This window comes from Dendronephthya gigantea, unplaced genomic scaffold (genome assembly GCF_004324835.1).
Source record: "Dendronephthya gigantea isolate DGI-Jeju-01 unplaced genomic scaffold, DenGig_1.0 000038F, whole genome shotgun sequence".
In the NCBI taxonomy this organism is placed as follows: Eukaryota; Metazoa; Cnidaria; class Anthozoa; order Malacalcyonacea; family Nephtheidae; genus Dendronephthya; species Dendronephthya gigantea.
In genome coordinates, this window is record NW_021163048.1 from 520,566 (window position 1) to 544,764 (window position 24,199).

Sequence of the window (24,199 nt, forward strand, 5' to 3'; positions counted from 1 at the left end):
TGTGAGCCATTAGATATAAAAATATGGAGATTGATGAAATAAACTTACAAGATGAGCTGACCTCGGAATTTCTGTTGAAGTATCTAAATGGTGAAATTTCATTTCACGAATGGTTATCTAAGTTAGAATCTGGGGGTCATGAGGAGGAAGATGTTTTGGCTAGTGAGGGTGTTCCTAATGTGGAGGATATCAACATGGTTGAGGCTAGTATTGTAGGCAATGAAGGTGGTGAAGATGAAGATGATCATGGTGTGTTTTGTATATGCAGCTTATTATTTTGTTGCAGTCCCATGCATGTTAGTGAGATTACTAAACCCCTCCCTGGAGGGATCAGGATTCATTACTTCAAATTCGGGGTCATAGACTCATAGGTGTCTAGCTCAATATGTATAGGTTATCTAGTGGTAGAAACATGCCCATCACTAGTGCTTGTAAAGTCATTTCATAAGGAAGCATGATATGATATTTAGAGAAACAATGACTTACGCAGAGCTGTCAAATTTCAAACTCTTGATTTCCTGTTTTTGTCAGACGGTTTGCCCTCATACAGAACTTGTGATATCTCTCATATTTTTCTTCATACATACTTTCCTGATGGAGGTGCTAAGATGAAAACATTGGAATAGATAATCTGTCTATTTGAATGTCTGTTCACACCATTCAATCTTGTTAAATCTAATTCACCTCTGATGGATGTTTTATGGCAACTTACAGAAAGCGAACTAAAGCTAATACAATACTGCTTCATTAATAGCAGATCCATTTATCAAAAGTGATCTGACAAAATTGGATTGTGTGAGCAGATCTTAATGTAGGCAGTTAATGATAACACCACATTTAATAAAAGTTGGTGTTCAGGTGATTTTGAGACGTAATGGTACTTGATGTAATTGTCATTACATCAAGTACCATTACGACCCTACATACGACCCTACGAAAGGCCAGAGGTGATTATGTGTGCGTTGGGAACTTGTAACGGTGATTCAAGTACCAGAATAAACAACTTATATTCGCGTTTTATTTTATTTTTAAATTCATTAATTCCATTTTTTTCTTATCCCGAAATACCGCAAATTTATTTTTCAACTCAGCGTTAAAAAAGATAAGATTGCTAGCGTTGTTGCCGCCGTTGAGTCAAATGGGTGTGCTAAATTGTTAAATTATGTTGGTTATAAATACAATACGAATTTGGCCAAAAAACCTCAAAATATAAGCACTGGAGTTGTATATTATTGTCGTACTACCTTCTTACTTAGGACAGAGTTTGATTTTTAAACTGGCTCGTGACATTAGCTCAGAAAGTCAGGCGCGTGTCTCATCGATTGTCCCACTAACTGCTCCGTGTTCCTCCTGAGTTCAATTCCGGGTTACGCATTGTTTTTAATTTACTTTTTAAACTTTCTTCATTTTTTTCGGCGAGGATTAGAATTAACTACAACTGCAAAACTGCCTACAGTAAAATAGCAAATTGAAATCCGCATGCTGTAACATTCCGCACTTATAATATAAATAATGCAAGTTGCCAAATGGTCAGGTCTAAAAAACGGTCTACATTTTCTTTTCAAGATGAATCAAATACAGAAGTACTCAACGCAGGTCAAGAGGAAGAATCAGATCCAGGTTCTTCATCTGAACTATTGCATCCTTCGATCTCAAAGTTCCCAAAGAAGATGACGGAACTTTTATTGCTTGGCAAATCTCCTCAGAGTGCAAAATCTGTAGATGAATTTATGAATGAAATACCAATACCAGGGAAGAAAAAGAAAGGCGGTCGTCGAAGAAAAAATGAACTGACCAAAGAACATAGAGCAATCATGGGAAGGATTAATATGCTGTCTGCAAAGAAAGATTTTGATGCTGCTTGGAACTTATGTGAAGAGCTAATTCAAAAAGGTATATACTATGCGGATTTGGAAATTGAGTGATGTTCCCATCCATGGATGTGCAACGCCGTTTTTCAATACAAAGGCAACGCTGTCTGGTTTAATACTTCACTAAGCCGCACAAGAGAATCTTGGGGCATGTGAGATTAAAAGAAGCATCATGAAAACGATTGAGTTAATTTTCACCATCCAATTTATATTTTCTTTCTTGATGTTCCACCTCTTTATGTTCCACCTACTTATATCAACTGCATGCTTGAAAGTGCTTGAATGGGAACCCGTTGTAGTTCTCTTACGCGAAATGATCAGGCGTATTCTGTAACTAATTTGAATGCATGAGCTTGCCATGCATCCTGTAACCAATGATCTAATACAAAGATGCATTATGATTGTTCTTCTGAAGTCAATGATATAGTTATGATACTCATGACTTCACAAAGAAAGAAGGTAGTTAATTGCTGTTACCCATTCCCGACCAAGCATTGAGTCAATTCAAATATGGTTCTTAAACCTCACCAGTCAATCTCACAAAAGAATCGTGTTTCCTTGCATGCTAGCGTACAGGTTTTTTGACCTGATACAATTGTTCCTTTAGCTCCACGGTGTTCCGAACCGTTCCGAACACTTGCATTTATTTGTGAAGAAAGAAATGATCCAGAGAAAGCCCACCAGGTGTTGTATTTTCCCTCCTACTTCTCTATAGTTCCTCTTGACTTTCAGGTTCGTTTATAAAAAACAAACATTATCAATGCATTGTCATTATAGTACAAGTTAATTGCGGCTCATTTGGGGGCTGACGATTGCGAGGAATGGATTGAATTGGGTCAAACGTCTCTCAAGAGAGGAAACTCTCAAGAAGCTCTGATATGTTTCACAGAAGGTAAAGGCTAGAATACGATTAGGGAATATCATTCTTCCCATGAAACTTCAACACGAAGCCATTTTTCCCCTCCATATCCATGACCAATCCGTTATTCTTGCAAGTTACAACCAGCTCAGAACAACTAATTTATACTGATAATAGTCGTAATACAAGAGCCTTTCAAGTTCAGTTCCGAAACATGTTGTAATTTGAAAATTATTCCTCGTGTTTTTAGCAGACCATGCTTTACAATTTTCGTCAGATTCTTAGCATGAATTTTTATTTCACTTACATGAATTTTTCACTTCATCCACTACATGCAGCAAGTAAGAAAGATCCAACAAATATTGATGTTCTGATAATGAAAGCATCAATTTATGAAAATCTTGAACAAACCAAGAAAAAAATGGAAGTGTACGAAAATATACTAAAGGTATCGAGCAGAAATTCACTTTCTCGAAACAATAGACCGTTAAGCAACGTGTACAATACTAACACTATCTCAAATAAAAAAAATGCCCGATATATAGATCTTACAGTCCCCCCCTCGAATGACTTGGTATCACCCCTAACGCTATATTTTCCCTCTAGGTCTTACCAGATGATGGGGTGAAATATTTGACTTTTGCTAAAAACATGGCTCAGGTAAGAAAGGCCGGTGCATGAGGTATTCCTGTCAATTTCGTCGCGATTTAGTACAATGCTTCATCGGTTCCTACTCACTGAACTTCCTAAATATTACCAAAGGGATAAATAAACGGTTTTTTACACTAATTTATACTGCAGGAGAAGCATATAGAAAGATCTCAAATTCTCAAATAGACATCACTTTCCTAAACTGCGCGTTACATACAACGTACGATTTAATTTTCTTCTTTTGAAAGATGTGAACGAGCGAATAATTATGACTGCTGTGAAGTTGTGAAACCCCTTTTCCCTAAGTAGCTTATCCTCTTTTTCACATCTGTCAAAAGAAGAAGATCGCACGTCGTTTAAACAAACCTTTAAACCAATTCAAAATATTAACCCTTCCTTGCATGCATGTTATTTAGTTATACCATGCAGAAAATCAAGCTGAGAAAGCGATCGAAGTTTTGGTTAAAGCATTTAAAAAGTATCCAGATGAGATAAAGTTTGAAGGTATAATGACTCTTCATATGACATGTTGAGCATAAGACACTAACTATATATGTTGTAAAATTGGCATATAGGAATTAATTACGCATAAATTGCATGTTGGAAAATATAGAACGCCTGTAGAATGACCGAAATTTTAATGTATTAGCTTTCACGCGAACCGTAGTTAACTTTATTTCTTTTCATACAACTGCTGTTTTTCACCGCGTTGCAAAAATGTGCGCGTCAGTGAAAGAAAAAAGGTGCATCAAATCTGAATTAATTGTCGTTCTTCCAGATCTTAATATCCTGTCAGAGCTCTACATGTCACTTCGAAAGTTTCAAAAAGCTTTTCAAGTGAGTATTAAAATAAAACAGTGGTTTATTGTCAGAACAAATGTGTGCCAGCCTACACATGCACAAATGTATAATGAAATGTGCTAAACTGTTATATGTTTCCCTTAGCTTATATGTCAATATTGCCATATCCAATTTTTGGACTCCGAACACTGCAATATGCTCGTTAAAGCCGGTGAATCTCTGACTGAAGAAGAACTAATGGAGAACAGACTTTCTGATTACCCATTCGAAATAGAAGGCGCACTTCCAGTAGATATCAGAGCAAAGATAGTTATTTGTCTGATTCATAGTAAGGCAAAAGCAGAAACAATTCAGGTGAGAAACTTGTGGATGCAGTGTTTCTGATGTTTATGACTGTAAACATCGAGATTTGGGGCACACAGGTGTACGAATACTATATTCATAGAGAGGATTTTGCAATCTCGTACCCAGGGTTCGAGGTTGAGGTTTTTGTGGAGAGTAAACTCGATTATTTATCGAGGCATCGAATTTGCGCCGCTGCGATTCTGGCGAGCTTCGTAAACAAACTATTAGCAACATAATTCGGTCAGTTCACGCCGGCGGCGGCCGGAAGGAATGCGAAAAGGTTTTCGAATTGATGTTATTCTCAAATCTCTGTATAGGATGTTGTCTCACCTCTATTCCTGGAACCCATTGATGAGGTTGGGGATTTGTATTTGGATATCGCCGATGCTTACTGTGAGACTGGTGGGTGTACACTGTACAATGATTATCATGTAGATCTTTATGATAGATTTTGATCCATCTGTACATCTTCAGAACTCTTAACAATTCTCTCTACCAATCCCAGTTGAAAGTAAATTTTATACAGTAATAACATTGACTGCATACATGGGAAACAATTTTATAGTTTGTCTGCATGGATTTGCAATCACAGGATTGCATATCATTTGTAATAGGAGAAGAAGTGCATTAAGCATTAAATTCCAATCAACTTTTGTTGTTGTGTGGTTTAATCTGTCGGTTCTGTTCTAGGTCTGTATGAGGAGGCTTTAGTTTTGTTAAATCCTCTTGTGAAAACTGAACAGTTTGGTCAGGTGAGATGCGCTTACCAGAAATTAGTGACATATTAGCGTGTGGTAGTTTGCATATATTCGAGTTTTAATGCAACGATAAAGTACACTTGTGCATGGAATTAATCACCCCAACCTAGGGTTTTATGCCCGGTTATCTGACCTCACGATCAACTGTTTTAAACAATGGTCAATTCAACGGTCATTAAAATAATCCGTCAAGTTTGGAAAATTGTGCTCAAAGATTGTGAATTCGATTCACACACAACACATATCTTAACCCAGGTAGCCAGAGGCTGCAGTGCATACCCAAATTCCCAGTTGACGCCGACTTTCAATTTTACAATCGATTATATGTGTTTTAGTGAAATTCAGAGCCATTATAGGTATTGATAAAATAGGACTTAGTGTACATGCGATTACATACTTAATGTATATGATTTATGGCATGGATGCTTCAATTCGAATTTTCAATTATATTTTCATATATATAAAGCTTGTTGTTAAGATAGAATCATACCAATTAAATTTTGGCACGAGCTGATATTGTGCATAGTGTGCATGATAAGCCGTCCTCACGATGACGAATATCCGCTATTTTAGAGTACAGTCAATTTTTTTAAACGGATTTAGACCATTAAACAATTTAACGAACAAATTTATCCAGTTTAAAAAGCAGTTGCCGTTATGAGGTGTTACGTTTGCAAATTAAAAAAAAAGTGCCCCAAAAATGACGCCATATTTCGTCATCGCACTTTAATTAATCTTGGCAGAGGCGATTAAAGCATTCTGTTTTGGTTTGGAGCTAAGCCAAGCTCGTGACCTGGTTCATAAAAACAAATGTATACGTGATACGACACTATCTTAATAAACAATGTGTTGATGCACATATTAGCCATTTTTCATATGTTTATGCTATGTTATATGTTATCTAATAAGACGTATGTTTATTCCGCGCCGTCCAATATGTCCTCCGTATAAGATAGAGTCCCCTTGACACATTCTCGCACGAGACGTGACACGGAAGAGGATTAATTTGTTGTTATTCCGGTCGGATCTTGAACTGGCAAGAAGCGTAGCGGAATAAATTTAGTGATTTGCGTCATCATTTCTAAAATGTGGGGAAAATGATGTGCAAAGTCAAAGAGTTTCGGCCGAAAAACAAGATGTTTATTCAGAGTTTTCTATCGATTTCGTATAATTGTCTGCTGCATGGTAATGCTTATCCAAATCATATTATAGCGTCGGAAGAGTTTCGACTCCATAGTGCATAAGTGCATAATGAATATTGTGATGATGCTACTCTGAGTCACCAAACGGGCAAAATGAAAAATTAGCTTGACCACAGTGGGAATCGAAACCGCGACATTTTGTTTGCTAGTCCAATGCTCTTCCAACTGAACTACTAGGTCAAGGCGGTTCTAATTTTTCAGCTTACCCGGTTGGTGACTCAGAATAAATATCATCACAATATTCATTTATAGTTCGGAAGCTGTTGTAACAATTCGTACCTCACCCTCGCCAAAGATGTATACTGTTATTTAATTTCTATGTTTTAATATTGAAAGCGGGCGGTAAACTATGAAATTTTACTGTGAAATTTAGGTTTCAGTCTGGCGCGGGTGGTAAATTATGAAATTTTATTGTGAAAATTAGGTTTCAGTCTGGCGCGGGTGGTAAACTATGAAATTTTATTGTGAAATTTAGGCTGCAGTCTGGCTGAAGAAAGCAGAATGTCTGTCAACTTTAGGCAGAGAAGAAGAAGCAGCCGAAGCGTATTCCTGGGTGGTTTCACTCGCTCCAAGTCATGCCGAGGCGAGGTTTACACTCTCCACTTTGTACCAGAGACTGGGACACAGTGATAAGGCGCTCAAAGTGTTGGAAGGTACTAATACGAAGAGCATGAGACAACTTTCCACACAGGTTGCCCAGTATAATGTCAAGCAGAATAGAGCCTGCAATCTGAAATATTATGTATTTTAGAGGCTCCAGTTTTAATTAAGTAAACAAGTTTCATTCCTCAGAACTCCACTTATTACTTTACTACGACCTTTTGTCTCTCTCTGTAGAAATGCCAAATACGGACAAAGATGATGAAATGTGGGTGGAAGGAGAAAATAGTGCCGAGATGAGAAAGAATGGTCAGCCCAGAGAAAAACCAGATATCAATTCGCTTTCACTCCAGGTTTGTATTAAAGTCAATTTTGGTTTTGCATGTAAAAATCGATAAAGAATGTCTCAGTGTTACACACTATGTCACAAAGAACATACAATTTTGTGATTAGCATGATAGCTGTAACTATGCATTCAGCTATGTATGCTCCAGTTAAGTCCGTAAACGACAACCCCTCTTATTCATCTTTAGATTGTCTTGTAATGGTTGAAAGATATCGCAATTTTCGGTGTAAATTAATCGTATTAACGAACTGTTTATGCAGTTTGTTAAGTTTTATGCATTTACTCATTAAACTTTGACCAACGCAAGCTAAACAACTGCAGAATAAATGCCTGTTCTTTTCCAGTATACCTTCTTAACGTCTAATGCTTGTCCTCTATCGAGTATGGTAGACCGTGGTCTAGTACAGTTTTTAACTATGGAATCCTTATTTTTAATCTCAGGAGGTCAAGTTGATTTATCATCGGTGTTTGTTGTTATATTCTCAACAAAAGTTTGATGATTTTTTGGCTGACGGTCTTAAACTTCTAGCCCGATACATGGCCGACGTCTATTATGATGAAAATATGCAATGTAAGTTACACGAAACACATTTGACATCTCCATGCAAGAAACTGCCTGTAACATAAAACGCCAAATGGCTGCCCGAACATCATTGTTTAAGGCTATTCAATGTACGTCATGTGGAACATCGAGGCGCAATGTTCACTATGAGTTAGTTCACTTGTAATCGATTGACTTCGTGCTTGGAAACAAATATTTGCAATTTCATATCATTTGATTTGCTCTCTTCAACATAAACACTGAAACGTAATGAAACAAAGCTGATCCACACACACACCCCCCCACTCAAAGCACTATTATTAAAATACTTGTAGTAAAAACCGACACTCGATTTTATCCTTCTTTTCTTCACATATGAAGCTGATAACATGTACCGTAACTACAAGTTAGCCCTTCGACGGATGAGGAGAGTTTGTGACGAAGTACCTGAAGAATTAAGAGGTATACCGATAATTTGCATATAATATACTTGGAAGCCAGGTATTTAGTATGCGAGCAATGATGTTTACTGAAACACAGTATTTACTACCGTCGTTTTGCCTTCGCGAGTAAAACTACTCCATGAATTTCCATAAGCCAAAATACCTATATATACTAGGTAAAAATGTTTGTTACTGGCTTGCTGACCATGCGCAGTTGATCATTTTTTACAGCAGCTTGAAAACTAAATTAAATACCCGATCATCTGACGGCAGGTTACGTCTCTGTATTTTTCTATACTCTGATTCATATCCACTGCCCAGCAACAATAGCGAGAACGATAACATGCATTAGAATATTGAAATCCAATAACATTATTCAGAAAAAACACGAAATGTATTTAAAAATGTTTTAACAGATAAACGGCTGAGGCCCGTGAGAAAAAATCTGTAAAAAGTAAAAACCAGTGCATTTTTTATTGCCACTCTCTGTAACAAATATAGAAGGTCCTAGACGGCAATTTCCTGTTAAATATTAAATAGTATTTTAGATATACTGGTGTGATAAAACGAACAGCAGTAAATATCTACGAACGTGATATCGAGAAAATCGATTTACTTTTAATTCAACCGTCTTTGATTAGACACCTACGCATATTCCCCGTTGGTTTCCTGACTAATTTGAATATGCAGCGGTGGACTGATAAATACCGATATTGGCAATGCATTATAGAGCACACTATATACACTTTTGTTTATTTCCCAAAAATTATCCTGCATGATGCCTTGTCAACCTTTCTCTGTAAGCTATCTCACTGCATGATGGCGAATAATCTGGAAAAACCTATTAACCTGGATATCACGTAATGTGAGATTGTGATGATTTGAAGTGTTTACCGAAAAATTAAGTAAAAGAGATCTTTGGTTTCTAGAGACCACAAAGACGGCATTGTTAGTATTTCATATATGTCAAGGCCATGTCTTGACGAAAGGCATAAGTAGAAATACGTGGCATTACGTGCGTGACCTGCACATTTCATTTTAAAATAGCCACATCCATGTTAGCCTCTTTGAAAAATTGACGTCAGTATAACTGTGTCAATAACATTACCTGACCACAATGTCAGCAAAAATCCTGCTATAGCTAGCACTCCAAACATGCAAGGCTTCCCTCTGTTAGAAATATTTCCAAATGTTGTAAAAGTTTTGCGCAAACTTGAAATAACACTGTCTGCAATCTTGGCTCATCTTATACTTGTAGTTGTTGACGATAAATTGTTTATCGGCTTGCAGCGGTTGCACTTACGCGCTAACTTCATTTAAGTGAACTGAGTAAATATAAAGACGTGACGTTGGATTTTTTTGCTGTTAAAGGAAATTTTAAAATAGTCGTACGTCTTGTACGTCATGTATTGACGTCAACTTATTTTGCACTACAGAAAACCTAGTGCAATATATGTTAGTCCAATATATGTTTCACTTATTGAAAAAATAATATATTAGTGTACGAACGGTAAACGGGAAGTCCATGAGATACAACCAGGCAGAATAAACTTGGGTCCACAGCCAAGTTTTTTATGAGATTGCAAATATAGCAGCTTGGAATTTGATAAACGTTGAAAATGTGAAGGATTTATAAAGGTAAGTTTTATCCATTTGTATCCCAAACACGATAAATACCGTACGCATGTAGGTTGTAAAACACGAGACAACTTTTCTAGTGTAAGCTTCCATCTGGTCAGCGGAAGACATATATATGAATACGTTTACTATCTGGATCAATGGAGTGCAGCCTACCGGTGTAGTTATTTCAGCATGCATGCATATTGTTAAAATATACTATCACCTTGAAAACGTTCTATAAACGTTCTGAAAACGAAGTCTAGTGAGATGGGGGAACAAAAGCAACTCACATGCAGCAAGTCATCTATAATAAGTGTGCATTGTAAAAGTTGCATGGCATTTTGATCACGTAATTTATATCGTCTTAATGAGATAAAAACTTGTGTTGGCTATACATAGACCTACATCGCTACACGACAGAAGTTTGTGAAATTAAAGTACTTGTATAAACAACATTTACACAAACGATTTGAACCAAGAATTAACGTGAAATGGTTTTCTTTTTAGCACATCGAGTTCGTTAATCGACTCGAATATGAACCAAGAACGAGTAGTGATTTTAAATGAAAGTGATTCCGCAGTGAAGAATACGAGTCAGCAAGTCAGTGTTATAAAATGGTCTGGAAAGGATTCAACGAAGAACTGCAAGGAAAAATCTGACCTTGAAGAGGACGATACCTTACCTATCAGCAAAGATTACTTTATTTCATCGTATTCAGTTGTAAAGCCGAACAAAAGTATTGTGGAATATCGCTGTTCATTTTGTGAGAAACCATTCAAATGGCATTCACATTGGAAATCTCATGAACGAACACATACGGGGGAAAAACCTTTTGAATGTGAAGATTGTGGAAAATCGTTTGCCAGATCCGATAGTTTACAATGTCATAAACTAACTCATATTCGAAGAAATCCACAAACGAACGCAGTTGGATACAAATACCCTCCGGGTGGAACAGCGGAGCGAATTTCGAATGTCACGACAAAACTCGAGCAATCAAAATTATTTAGCTGTGATCATTGCAATCGAATCTTCTTTAGTTCTTCTGGGCTGGTAAAACATATGCAAGTTCACAAAGGTAAATTTTTTAGACCACTACTGCTCTATTTACTATCAGTGAAATCATGGGTTTGGTCAAGATGTTTGACAAAATGGCGTCTATATTTATACTGTCTGAATGCATGCTTTCTAAATTCGCGTATTCACGAGTGCTTATCCTATGCACTGTAATTGGTTTGGTATGCACTATAGGATCATCTTAATGGTGAAAGCGTTTCAAAATATGTCAAGGATCGATATATTTTGCTTAAAGGCTCTTTTCCACTCATCGCAAAATCACAAACTAATTCTGTCATCTATACATTAACAGCTAGATGTTAAGGTGAGAATTAACGCAGCTGTATAAAACAAAAGCTGAAATTCTCAGTTTAGGGGGATTTTGAATTTAAAAAGGTTGAGACTGCATGCATGTGTTCGATGGCAGGCAAGCTACTCAAGCTTCAATTGTTCGGGCGTTCCCACAAATCGCTCATATGAAAACGCCTAATCGCAGGTTACACAGCGACTTTGGAACAAATATATCACTCCACATGCACTACAATTATTCTGTTTAACTCAGAGCTATAGATCATAGAGTAAGAAGTATATAGACATTTAATCCATGTTTATATGGGATTTTACAATATTTTACCTGTCAAAACTATATATTTTGTAGACAAAAGTGTTGCTATGAAATTCATAGTTATATTCAATTTACTAGTTTACGTACCAATGCCAAGTGCTCTTTGTCATTAGCTTTATAAATTGATTTTACACCCTTTTAGCGTTAAATGAAACAAAACAAAACTCTGCTAAAAATATCGCCGCTCCGAGAATCGTTCAACTTGTCGTTCAATGTTTTATTTTCTAGGCAAAACGAACCATGTTTGCGAGGTATGTGACATGGTATTTCCCAAGAGAAGTTCGTTGGAAGTTCACAGCAGAGTCCACACAGGAATAAAACCATATCGATGTAATATTTGTACTAAAGCATTCTCGATATATGGAAATTTAAAAAGACATTTATTGATTCACACTGGAGAACGTCCATATAAATGTTCTCATTGTTTAAACAGTTTCAACAATCCAAGTCATCTGACCAGACATATAAAAAAGAAACATGGAAAGGGCAACGGAAATAAAGAAGAAATTAATTGATTATTCCTATTCTTCAGCTCGCAGTTATGATATATTAAAAACATGCAGGGAAATTTTATGCAAACTCTTCTTAGAAATTTATTAGCAAGATCACTCTTCAAGACGTGCCTAGAAAATATTTGGCAGGATATCTTCCCAACGTAATCATAATAAGAGTTTTCCGGTAAATTAGAGAACTAAATTCCTAAAGTTATCAAAGAAATTAAAGACGTTACTAGAGTCTTTCATGAAACTTCTTTGAATGCGATTCCAACTTCTCTATAACATAAGTGTTTCACTGTCACTTTTATCTCTATGCCATGCATATTGTTAATTCTTTCAAAATTGTCGTCAAATTGAATGTTGTTGAAAAGCATGATAAATATGGACAACACAACATTGTTCATTATAATATAACATTTATAGTACGTGCGTGCTGATTGTTCGAGAAGCGTGTTTCTATAACTGTATAGAAACGCGGGGATTTTCCCGCCGAGAGAAAAAAAAACTTTAGCATCAAATGTGGTATAGCAACTGCCTAATTAAATAGACAAGAACACTTCTCGACGTTTCGACCTGAGGGCCTTCGTCAGGAGAGTTAGTATGACGGAAGGCCCTCAGGTCGAAACGTCATGAAGTGTTTTTGTCTATTTTAGGCAGTTGTTATACCACATTTGATGCTATTGTACAAAATATTTTTATTGAGTTGTATTATGCTGAGTTTGTATATAGTAATAGAAACACTTGTGGGAGCTTGGTGGAACTCGAAATAACGTGGATAAACTCCACCTAGGGGCTCGTTATTTCTCGTTTCTTAAACTCACACTATAACTGTATAGAAACACGGAAAATGTTCAGTTTCTATTTCTTAAATGTTGTTCATCGGCGGGCGTGGGGTCGAAGCCTAAACATCGGTGAAGCATTTTTAACGATTTTAACGACAATTCGGAGCTAGAATATCAGTTAAACTCCTTCACATCTCTTTTATTCTGTTTTTGAAGCGATAAGATGAAAAGGGTTGGGGAATTTGCAGCCATGCAGACGCGTCGCAATGAGAGAATAAATACATGCATATATAAAATTACCAGACTCTTATCAAATTTCATGGATTGATACAATTCAGTCATGGATTGATACAATTATAAATATTCAAGATGGAAATGGGTGTGTACAGGGAAAACGGATTTTATAACTCCATTTATAACAAAGAAAGATTAGTTCTATATTGTGTTTCCGGACAGAATAGCCGTCTTCTCAGTGCCCACTCTTCAGCAAAAACTAAGCCGAAGGACGCGGTCTACAATTGGCAAACGTTTTAATTAAGGTCGCTAACCAATGTAAAGTTCCTCTATATAGCCTCGCCGCTTCTTGATGTAACATGCTTTTTATTTACCAAAAGGATCTTAGATTTTTGGAATTCTTTTTATCCCATAAAAGCAATTTTTGTTGTGTCTTGCGATATGTGTATCGATGATCGATCTATTTTTTTACAATATGTAGTTTGCCGTTTTTTCGCAAGACTCGCATGGACAGCCAAAATCCATGCATGTAAAAAAACTCTAATAAGTAATGCGGTTTAACTGGGCGGTCCCTCTAGTGCATGAAAACAGGAAACTTTTCATCACAACTTTCATTCTGGCCAAAGTAATCAGTCTAATTCCGCGTGGAAACCCGCCTCAAAACTCCAATTATTAATTCAATTGGCAGGATTGAAGATTGAAAAATTCGTCAATTTCGGTTTTATCGGCTTTTCTTTCAAATAGGTTTTTATACGTCTTTATAAGTCTTTATTGTTTGACGCCTTCATGAAAACAAAGATACTAAAACATAACAAATATTTAATCGAATATGTTCTGGGTTATATTCCATAGCCATATAAGTAATCATTTGATTATCCTAACTGCATTGTCCTGAGAAACGTGATCAAATGACCATGCAGTCTTGATATATTGGTGGGTTTCAGGCGTATTGTTTTCATAGTGATTTGAGTAGACGCCAACCTTAATTGCTTCGACCCTTACGCGGAACAGGACTGAGCAAATGATACGAAATTGCGCATATTTGGCTTATTTGCTACGAAGCACAAAGCCAACGCATACATTGAACAATTATTAAACTCATCCCAATTTATACTGTGTCTCGATTTCGAGTTGACCCCCACTGGAATTATGACGTCACATGAAACCTAAGAAAACACTAAATAAGTGTTTATATATATCCTTGTGTTTCTCAAACAGTAGATTAGTGTTGTAAAGTTGGAAAGGATCAAGATGAAAACAACAAGGGAAAGTTGTACTTGATAGTTGATATTATAAAACAGTAATGCATCATTCCAAATATGGGGTAAAAGACGTTACACGGAAATTTGACTCTTCCGCTTTCCGCTTCCTCCTCGTCATTCAAGCAGTGCAGTAACTCACAACTACAGTATAGTAGAAACTAAGAAATAATAATATCCAGGTTACATTGAGTGATCGAAAATCTTATTATTAGCATTGATACCACTGATTGGTAGACATAATTTGCGCATTTCTGCATACTGCTATATCGAATAAGAATAAAAAATATTGGACAGGCTGAATGCGTATTCTTCAACATTTCGAAAGCTGAAAATGGCCATTTTAACGAATACCAAAGATGATTAATTCAGACAATTGGCTTTTGCCGCATGAAAGGTCAAATCTAGATTTTTGTCGAGTATTCATATAAATCTCTTAGCTCATGCAGCAAGTTTAAAGTCTACGGGTATTGGGAATTAGGTACGGTTTCTCACTTGCCAAGTGAAGATGGCGGTAGTTGCTATCATTAAAATGGAGTTCAAGGTAAAAACGAAAGGAGCTGCGTGAGGTTAAATATTTGTGTGCTTTTAATATAACAGAGACAAATAAAATTTACATATTAATTTATTACACCTTGCATGACTATACGACGTAAATACATTTTCCCGCCGTAAAATGAGACCGTCATAGAATGAGACAAGGTAAATTTCCAATGATTGAAGACAGTGAACTTAGTATTTGCAGTCCAGTCAGTTGAACTTTCAATATCGACGGCATAATAAATGTAAAACTGACAGAAAACACTCGAAAGACCTCTTTGACTTTAATTTTAAAATGATTGATATCCATACGCATGACTAGTGAAATATCGTTGTCATGTATATATAGATCATGTCTCTGCAGTTAGTTGACGGAAATGCGGTTCCAAGAGCAACACAAACTGCGACAGCACTTATCATAGCAGCGGTGTATTACAAGTTTTTATTCTGCAGGGTTTCAGCTATACACGGACGTGACCAGTGCACGTGCTCTTGACGGTAAAACGGCAAAATTTTACGTTGCCTTTTGCGTGATTTTTGACGTCATAGAAAATAATTTAACCAAGCGATTGTAATATATTTTGAACATCTTCACGCTCAGCTCATTTTATCATTGGTAATGCTGATGTATGGACGATCCAGTGAAAAGACTGTGAAATAAGATTTGCATGCAAGTTGAATGGGCGTTGAAGCCATATTGATATCAGTATATCTCACGACAAATTAAAGAATCTGGAAGCAAAACTGACAACATAATTTAAGGTAACTTCATGCATTTGTTGAGACCGTAAAAGCTGTATTATTTATAGTTCTTTGAGTTTGATAAATATTATTTATTCAATAATTATAAAGCTGTGTTTTTGAGGCATGCATGACGTAGCATTTAGGCATAACAAATAAATGACAATATACCATTGCATACCATTGTCATTGATACGTGCTTATAGAATTGCTTGCCGTAGAAACAACGCCGTAACATGGAGGGGCCCTTACAAACAACTACCTACTATTTACCACCGAATGCTAACATAGTTATCGATAAATATTTGTCAATTTGATATATTTTTTGGCATCAGCACACGGAGTAAATACCGAGTATAGAACTGAAAATCTCTGGGCAATCCCCGAATTTCTTGTGAAATTATTGCATGCAATCGGCACTTATATCATTAACATTATAATATACTATAGTCGATGTGCATGACTATATTACAAATCATAATTGCCTGAGTTAAAATGGAAAACACGGCGATAACTTGTTAAAGCCGGGCAAGCCCTCAATTGGAATTGGTTGATAAGTGTAATTATGTTAGCTAAAAATATACAATATGAACCTATGGCTATATGCCTATATGGTGCATAAAAGTGTTTAAAGTTGTTTTAATAGCCGACTATTGATCTTTCATTTATAATTTTTTGCTGTAAGTAAATGAACAACAAAGTTGTGGGTAACAGAACATATAAATAATAAAATTCGTATTTGTGATATTACATGTTAACGTCTGCTCATGCATGCATGACAGGTGCGTCCCTCTCCTAAAGATGTATCCAAGTATAGTTCTGGGTTTACTCGATCGTCAGTTAAAATTAACGTGAATTTAAATATTTTGGATTCATCAACGGTAGGTCTTCAAAAACATGGATTGGCTTGTGTTGAATGATACGGAGATTACTTATCAACGAGTCAGTGTTATCAAATGGTCCGGAAGAGAATCACCGGTGAATGAAAATATCTCTGAAGAGAACTGTACTTCATCATCGCATTCAGTTGTAAAGCCAGTCAGAAGTACGCTCGACTTTCCATGTTCATTTTGTAAGAAATCTTTCAAATGGCATTCACATTGGAAATCCCATGAACGAACACATACGGGGGAAAGACCTTTTGAATGTGAAGATTGTGGAAAATCGTTTGCCAGATCTGATGGTTTACAATGTCATAAACTAACTCATATTCGAAGAAATCCAAGAAATATTTCTCTAAAAGACAAAGGCGGTTTTACACAAACGACTGCAGTTGGATACAAATACCCTCAGGGTGAAACAGCAGAGCGAATTTCGAATGTCACGACAAAACTCGAGCAATCAAATTTATTTAGCTGTGATCATTGCAATCGAATCTTCTTCAGTTCTGCTGGGGTGGTAAAACATATGCAAGTTCACAAAATCAAAGGTATAGCTATTAGATATTTTAAATATATATGGTAAGGCCATTTGTGTTGTTAAGGGCTTTAGAAAAGTATTCAATAATTGCATGGTATATATAGGCATGTATAGATGTTAAAAACAAAGACGGTATTTGGTTAATTACCATGCACTTAAGAAAAAGCACTTCTTGAGAAAATATTTTATACTCAACGAATTGAAGTTAATGAGTTCACGGCAACCACGTATATAATCCATTTTTAATAAATGAAAGTTATCACCACGCAAAGATTAGGTTAATATTTGAAAGTTAATGTTTGTGCATGTGGTGATTACTTTCATTTATTAAAACCAGAGTAGCGATAATTACGATGGATTTTTTATACTGTTATATGAACTAAAGGTTAGATTTTCACGACAACAAGTGTTAATGAAATGTTTCCCCATTCATACTTTTCTAGGCAAAACGAACCATGTTTGCGAGGTATGTGACATGGTATTTCCCAAGAGAAGTTCGTTGGAAATTCACAGCAGAGTCCACACAGGAATAAGACCATATCGATGTAATATTTGTACTAAAGCATTCTCGATATATGGAAATTTAAAAAGACATTTATTGATTCACACTGGAGAACGTCCATATAAATGTTCTGATTGTTCAAACAGTTTCAACAATCCAAGTCATCTGACCAGACATATAAAAAAGAAACATGGGAGGGGTACGAATGAATTAAGAAATAAATATTAATTATTTGTGATAATTTTTGGACATCCCTCATAGAATAGAATATTTTATATAGCTATTAGCTATAATGTAGTGCATTATTTGTTAGACAACCTGAAAGTCTATATATATATATATATATATATATATATATATATATATATATATATATATATATATATATATATATATATATATATAAATACAGAGTTCTAATGTTTTTATACACAAAACTATTTTGATAAATGGCTGCGACGAAGCGCCACATTTCAGTAACTTATTTATAAATTCATACTATAATCCATTCTGTACGTGTAAGTTTTTTTTTATGTTTAAACGTGTAAGTTTTTTTTTATGCTTAAAAAACTCAGTGCTATGGAAACCTTAAAAAAGAAAATGTTATAAATATAATAAAGTATCAGTATCGTATGTTCTTGAATATATGCATGGATTAATATTTGAATGCAGATTTCAAATATGCCAAAATCTTTAAGATATACTATTCCTCATGACCCACTCAAAACCGGCATGGCAAACTATGGGGGTGGCAAACTATACATGCATATATCCCTAACGTATATCTTGTATGCGTTGTATATTCAGTACGTACAGAAGATATATATATATATATATATATATTTAGAGCTTCTGTACGTACCGAATATACAACGCATACAGGATATACGTTAGGGATATATGCATGTATAGTTTGCGACCCTCTTTCACTACAACTACAAGTCTTTTTAAGCGCGGGTACAAGCTTTTCCGTTGAAGAAATAAATGTGGCTTACTAGCTACATACGTTTATTAAAACATTGTTGGCAAGAAATTTAACATGTAAAAAATTCACCAAAGGCCAATATTCATAGTAGCTCTATTTAATTCACTTCTGATGGGGTAATTCTCGTTACAATTCACAAAGCTAAATGTCATTTCAAGTATAATTATTTAACTATGCACACACTCGTAACCGCGTTTCTTCAATGAATAATGATACGGGATCTTATGACGTTTGAAAAATGTGAATCCTTTGCGAAATGAAGAAATATGAGACGAACAACAGCCATATATACGTCACCTTATTAAACTGCTAAAGATGACTTCATTTTATTAAACATTATTGATTTTGTTAGGCAGGAAAAGCAACATCTACATATATACTAGACGAACAACGACCATAATATAGCTATGTGACTTCATCGACAAAAATTAATCAAAATAACCTTTTCTGATGATGACCGTATAGTGTAGTCGAAACGACATTCTACTGTTTTCAAAATGTTCACTTTTCACGGAGTTTCCATATCTTATTTAACTCAGTGAAAATGACTACAAATTTCCAAATCTTTCAGTTCAAGGAGGAACGTTTGCAGAGATCCGACGAGAGGAATGGTGGAGTCTGTTGCTCAAGGTATGTTTATAAATCATTTTGTCGTTAATTGTTAATTGTTCATTATAAATCAACCTCGCTCCCAGGGTCTTCTGTGTTCATGGCGCATAAATATAGTTAGTCGTTTTAAATTTCAGGTTGCCAGAACGTTTTATAAAGTTGGTCGTTTTGCAGATCTCGAACATGTAGTTAAATGTGCAATGAGCTCAGCTCAGTTTTCTGGCATCAAAATCTATCAACGTGAGCTGGACTTTCTTGGTGTAACTGCGTGTTATTGCAACAGGAATTGGACTGCGGCATTCAACGTGATTCGGGCCGTTCTCCTTAGACACACAGGTGAGAAATACCCCGCATATCATGCTGTATGCATGCAGCCTTACTTCATTAACATGCATGCACACCAATACAAGCATTATAATCATCGAACTCTCGAGTTATGTTTGATTATCTTCCAGACTGTAAGCATTTATGGAACATGTTCGCAAGAATGATGGTTGGCAATGGCGACTCAAAGCATCACAAATTTTGTCTTCGATTGCTACTGAAGAATCCCGAAAATTTTTCCCTTCAGATGATAAATGGTCACAACGCTCTCACGTCTGGAAATTATAGATATGCTCTGGGTAAGGAAGCATCTCACCCCAACCATATGAATTTATAGGTCTCATCGAAGAAACGTATATATGAAGTGATCTATTTTGTACAAGTTTATTTTATTTGTAACGCAAAATTATATTCTACTCAATATCAGGAGAATATGCTCGAGCATTTCGTCTCAAACCACTGGAACCTATGGTTAGTTTACTGATGGGATTGTCTTTCCTTCAAATGTCCTGCCAGAAATTTCAATATGGTCGCAATGCAAGTATTGTGCAAGTAAGAGATTTTGTATATAGCTTATATCCTTATCTCGTCCGGCGATCCATCGTTTCTCTGTGCTAAATTGCCTCTCCTTTTGTTTATATGTAATAACGGTGATTGTATATTTATTCTAGGCTTTCTTATTCTTGTATCAATATGAAAGCCTTCGTGGAAAATGCCAGGAAACAGATTATAATATAGGAAGAAGTTATCATCAAATAGGTAAGGATTTATACAATTCAATATATTTGCATTCGCCTTCGTACCTGTGGCTTGAACTCAAATTACACAAATCAGGCAAGTCTGTATTAGTCTAGAAATATATGAATTCTTAGAAGAAGTGCCCCAAGAGGATTTAAATTTTAAAATTTAATCTTATATTTTTTGTTCTTCGTCTCCAGGTTTAGTAAATTTTGCATCACATTATTATCACAAGGTTCTCAACTATCCGATGGTTAAGAAAGGGCGTGATGAAACGGTAATTCATTTTTCATCCAAGTTATTTTGATCGACAAAATCGACGTTTGTTAGTCTGTGCAGGGAAGGCTGAACTGATTAAGAGACGAATTATATAAGCCCTTCTGACGCCATATCAATATCGTCTTGGTCTGCCCAGTCCAAAAAGCTGTTCAGAAGCGAAGAGTTGAACTGAAGTATTGAAGTGAACCGAGTTCAATGTTTCATTAATCAATGTTCGTGTCCTTTTGCTAGAACATTTATGGGAAAAAAATTCTTGACTTATTTAGTTCTTTTTATCTGCGTTTTAGTTTTGGGACAAGAACAACTTGCATCGTGAAGCCGCTTTCAACTTATCGCTGATATACCGTGCGAGTGGAAATAATCAAGTAGCAAGGGATCTGTTACAGAAATATTGCACTGTATGATAAATATACTAAGACAATTCAAGGGGGACCAGTCACCAAAGGGGCCAGTTATACAAGCGAACGTTTAATAGCGCTATCCATGCAACCTTCGAGCAACCGGCCGCGTACAGTGTAAAAGCAAAGCATATCTACTCAGACTGTTCTTGCGTATCCTAAAAATGGCTAAAACCTTCTCAACGAAAAAGAAGTTTGCTGTGTTTCTCAGAATCAGTGAACTTTTAAGCGTAATAACAAATGCTATTGTTTTCACTACCGACTTTCATGTAAAAAATATTCAATCGTTTGATTGAATAAATTGAAAAAAATATTAATATTTCTCCAAGTTAGAAAAAAGCTCTTCCCGTCAAAAAAAGAATCCCGTTTGTGTTCATATGACTTCATTCACAATGACTTCATTCACAATGACTTCATTCACAATGACTTCATTCGCAAGCAGCCGCACGCATGCGCATAATTTATCAATTTTCACGTCAACACTGCGCTGCAAGGATTCATTAGTGACGTAACAATCAAATGGTCAAAATCGTCTTTCGCGAGTGAAGTTCGCTAATGGAGATCTTAATGTTTCCTTACGTCAAAGGTGAATGTAAACAAGTAAATTTTCTTAAATTTTCTAAATTTACTTTGTATAAATAAATTCATAAGCTCACGAAGGTGGAAACTTTGAACTTTGCGTTCATACCAAATTTTTAAAACATTTGAAGCTGTTAAGAAGCTACTGGGGGTCAACCACTACAAATCTTCAGTTGCCTCACCCCATTTTTTATGACTAACGTAACACCACCACCACCACTAGAACTAGCGTAACACCACCGATCAACAGTCATTTCAAGTTTTAAGATTGCTGAGATAACGTGCTCTAATATATGTATGCGAAAGCGATGAATGATTAACTTTAGACTTGCCTCTATTGCCTATGCTTTTGTTTCTGCGGAATTCAACAACCTAGGGCGGAATTATTGCTCTCGCTTCAGACTTACGGATAAATGACAGGTTGTCGGTTTACAGTATCAATCTAATTTATTTATACTTGTCGTATTGTATACATAAGTAATGGATACGGTTTATTGTTCGTTTCTATCTAATAAGAATACTAACCAGCTTCTCAATCATTACTAATGACTTCTTGAGTGGGATCAATGGCAATATACATTGCATTCTGATCTGAACTGCATTCGGTTTCAGCCTGTTTTTCACTAGCTACTGTTACCTAGCAAGATAAAAAGATTACTGAGAGTTTAGTTTTTTTTCCTAACCAGTTGTCACTGCGTGGAAAAAGGCTTCTGAGATTCATTTTCCGCCAAGTTTTGACGGCTGTACAGGGTAGACGCGACAAACACAGTTTTGAATAAAGCTAATACACAGGTTATTCATTAAAGCCATCAAAAATTTTGAAAACCAAGATGGGGCGTTTTCTACTGATGACCAAATAGTAAATACATCCTGGCTGCGAAAACAATGGTAAGAGCGATGTTCCCATCTGGTTTTCACGTTTGGAATTTACGCTTTGCCACACTCGTATTTTCGGTGTTTTAAGCTTATTTCTGCAGTGATAACCAGCATGGAGGCTTACCTCAATTGCTTTGCAACTAATTTGATTGTCTTCACCAACCCCTACATTCACAACGGGTGCATTCTGCGCATGTTCATCGGGGTTCATGCTAATAACTGCGTCATGTTGTAATAATTCATCATGTTGTGTGGTTATCGATGGTGCTAGAAATATTGTTCCTGCATTGCTTTGCCCAGCATGCACTACGGGCGACACTGCTGTTTTATCATCCACACCTGCTGTCAACTCCAGTAACTGTTGACCACTGTCGGAATTCGCTGTAACGATCAAAGTATGAGATGTACTGGATTCAATCAATCCAACATCGTTGGTGTATATGACTTTGGTCAAGTTAAGTTGCACTCCACTTTGAAGTGATAAATCACGTGAAATATTTTCAATCATTGATCCATCTGTGATCTTTATATCACCTCCTAACGCTACTACAGCTGCATCACTACTGGTCAGCATTCCCTCATCTGGCTTCGCTTGGGATTTCTTGCCTCTCTGTTTCCCACAGTTGTTCTGCTTATGATTTTTCACATAAATCAAACGTGTGAATTTTTTTCCACACTGGTCGCAGGAATATGGCCGTTCCCCACTATGGATGTTTTGATGACGTTTATAAGTTGTAAGATAATTGAATTCTTTCTGGCATTCCTCGCATTTGTATGGTCTGATGCCAGTGTGCAGGCGAATGTGATTCTTGTAGCTATCGAGTCGTGTAAATTCCCTGTCACATTTATCGCATTTAAAAGGCTTGTATCCGGTGTGTAAACGAAGATGTCGCTTGTGACTTCCAAAATCTGAGAAAGATTTGCTGCAAAATTCGCACTAAAAAGAATGTTCGAAGAAAGTATTAAAAGAGTGATTTTAATTAATGTTATAAGCTTGAAATATATATATATAAAGCGTTCTTATTTTCATCCAAAAAGAACTATCAACATGTATATGTGTTAATGATATATAAATTTTGGTTGATCTACATTAACCAGGTAATATATAATATCCGTGCAGATATTATAAGAACATTCGTCCAAAATACAGTAACAAAAGAATCCCTCATTCTCTCTGTGCCTCTTATTTCTATTTGCCTAGCTCTGCCTAAAATGGGGTATCTTAATCAGATGGTATGAAAACTTAACAAGTTAGCAAATGTTACGTGCTGGGTAAATCGTATATAGCATTGAATCAGTATTTAAAACGATCACGTTAGCCAGGAAGCACGATAGCATGCATAAGTGTTTGGGGAAACAACATTAATTTTTTCGCATGGTGGGGCTGTACTATTTCTCCCAAATATTTTTCCAAAACGACATGCATTCTTCAGCATTCTAATGTCAATAGAAGTTCCTCATAAATTGCGTGTGAATTGCAGGTGACACTGGAAGATTTAAAACACATATGGCACTGGTACTCTCACTACCCAAGTATTACTTATTAATTTCAACGGTTTCTCATAATTTCTTTCTGTACTGCTGTTCTAGCGCGTTAGATGGGAATGGCAAGGCAGAGCAGAAGCACTGATAAAGAGTTACTGCACAGTATCTGCACCTTCTTCTTGCACAAGTTTTCATGCAGCAAATGCATGTTGCTACAACTTTGCAAAGACTTT

At 36.1% G+C, this 24,199-nt stretch overlaps 2 protein-coding genes across 5 annotated transcripts in view; one reads left to right on the forward strand and one right to left on the reverse strand.

The window, feature by feature from the left end:
• LOC114526410 (general transcription factor 3C polypeptide 3-like) lies at window positions 1-21,637 on the forward strand. Its single transcript, XM_028548004.1, has 22 exons — window positions 1-249; window positions 1,567-1,893; window positions 2,479-2,555; window positions 2,649-2,763; window positions 3,069-3,178; window positions 3,337-3,390; window positions 3,798-3,885; window positions 4,160-4,218; window positions 4,327-4,536; window positions 4,845-4,929; window positions 5,218-5,279; window positions 6,963-7,140; window positions 7,325-7,440; window positions 7,875-8,004; window positions 8,356-8,436; window positions 19,250-19,308; window positions 19,425-19,623; window positions 19,743-19,910; window positions 20,039-20,163; window positions 20,283-20,370; window positions 20,550-20,626; window positions 20,916-21,637. The coding sequence occupies exons 1-22, from the start codon at window positions 24-26 to the stop codon at window positions 21,030-21,032; spliced, it is 2,751 nt and encodes a 916-aa protein (XP_028403805.1). The 5' UTR covers window positions 1-23; the 3' UTR covers window positions 21,033-21,637.
• The window catches only part of LOC114526411 (zinc finger protein 184-like), an 11,442-nt gene continuing 5,051 nt past the window's right edge, over window positions 17,809-24,199 (reverse strand). For 3 of the 4 annotated variants that reach the window (XM_028548008.1, XM_028548007.1, XM_028548005.1), the window contains 2 exons: window positions 22,606-23,418; window positions 22,037-22,242 (listed from right to left, as the gene is read on the reverse strand). In XM_028548008.1, coding sequence (XP_028403809.1) covers window positions 22,138-22,242; window positions 22,606-23,418 — 918 coding nt within the window. In that variant the 3' untranslated portion in view covers window positions 22,037-22,137. Of the gene's footprint in view, window positions 17,859-22,036; window positions 22,243-22,605; window positions 23,419-24,199 lie in introns of those variants that run through there. The other variant, XM_028548006.1, reaches the window with a different exon arrangement.

Coding starts and splice junctions, on each gene's coding strand:
- LOC114526410 (XM_028548004.1), top strand. CDS start 24: ATGGAGATTGATGAAATAAACTTACAAGATGAGCTGACCTCGGAATTT. Junction 1,894..2,478: donor TGAAGAGCTAATTCAAAAAG/GTATATACTATG, acceptor TTGTTCCTTTAG/CTCCACGGTGTTCCGAACCG. Junction 7,141..7,324: donor GGCGCTCAAAGTGTTGGAAG/GTACTAATACGA, acceptor CTCTCTCTGTAG/AAATGCCAAATACGGACAAA.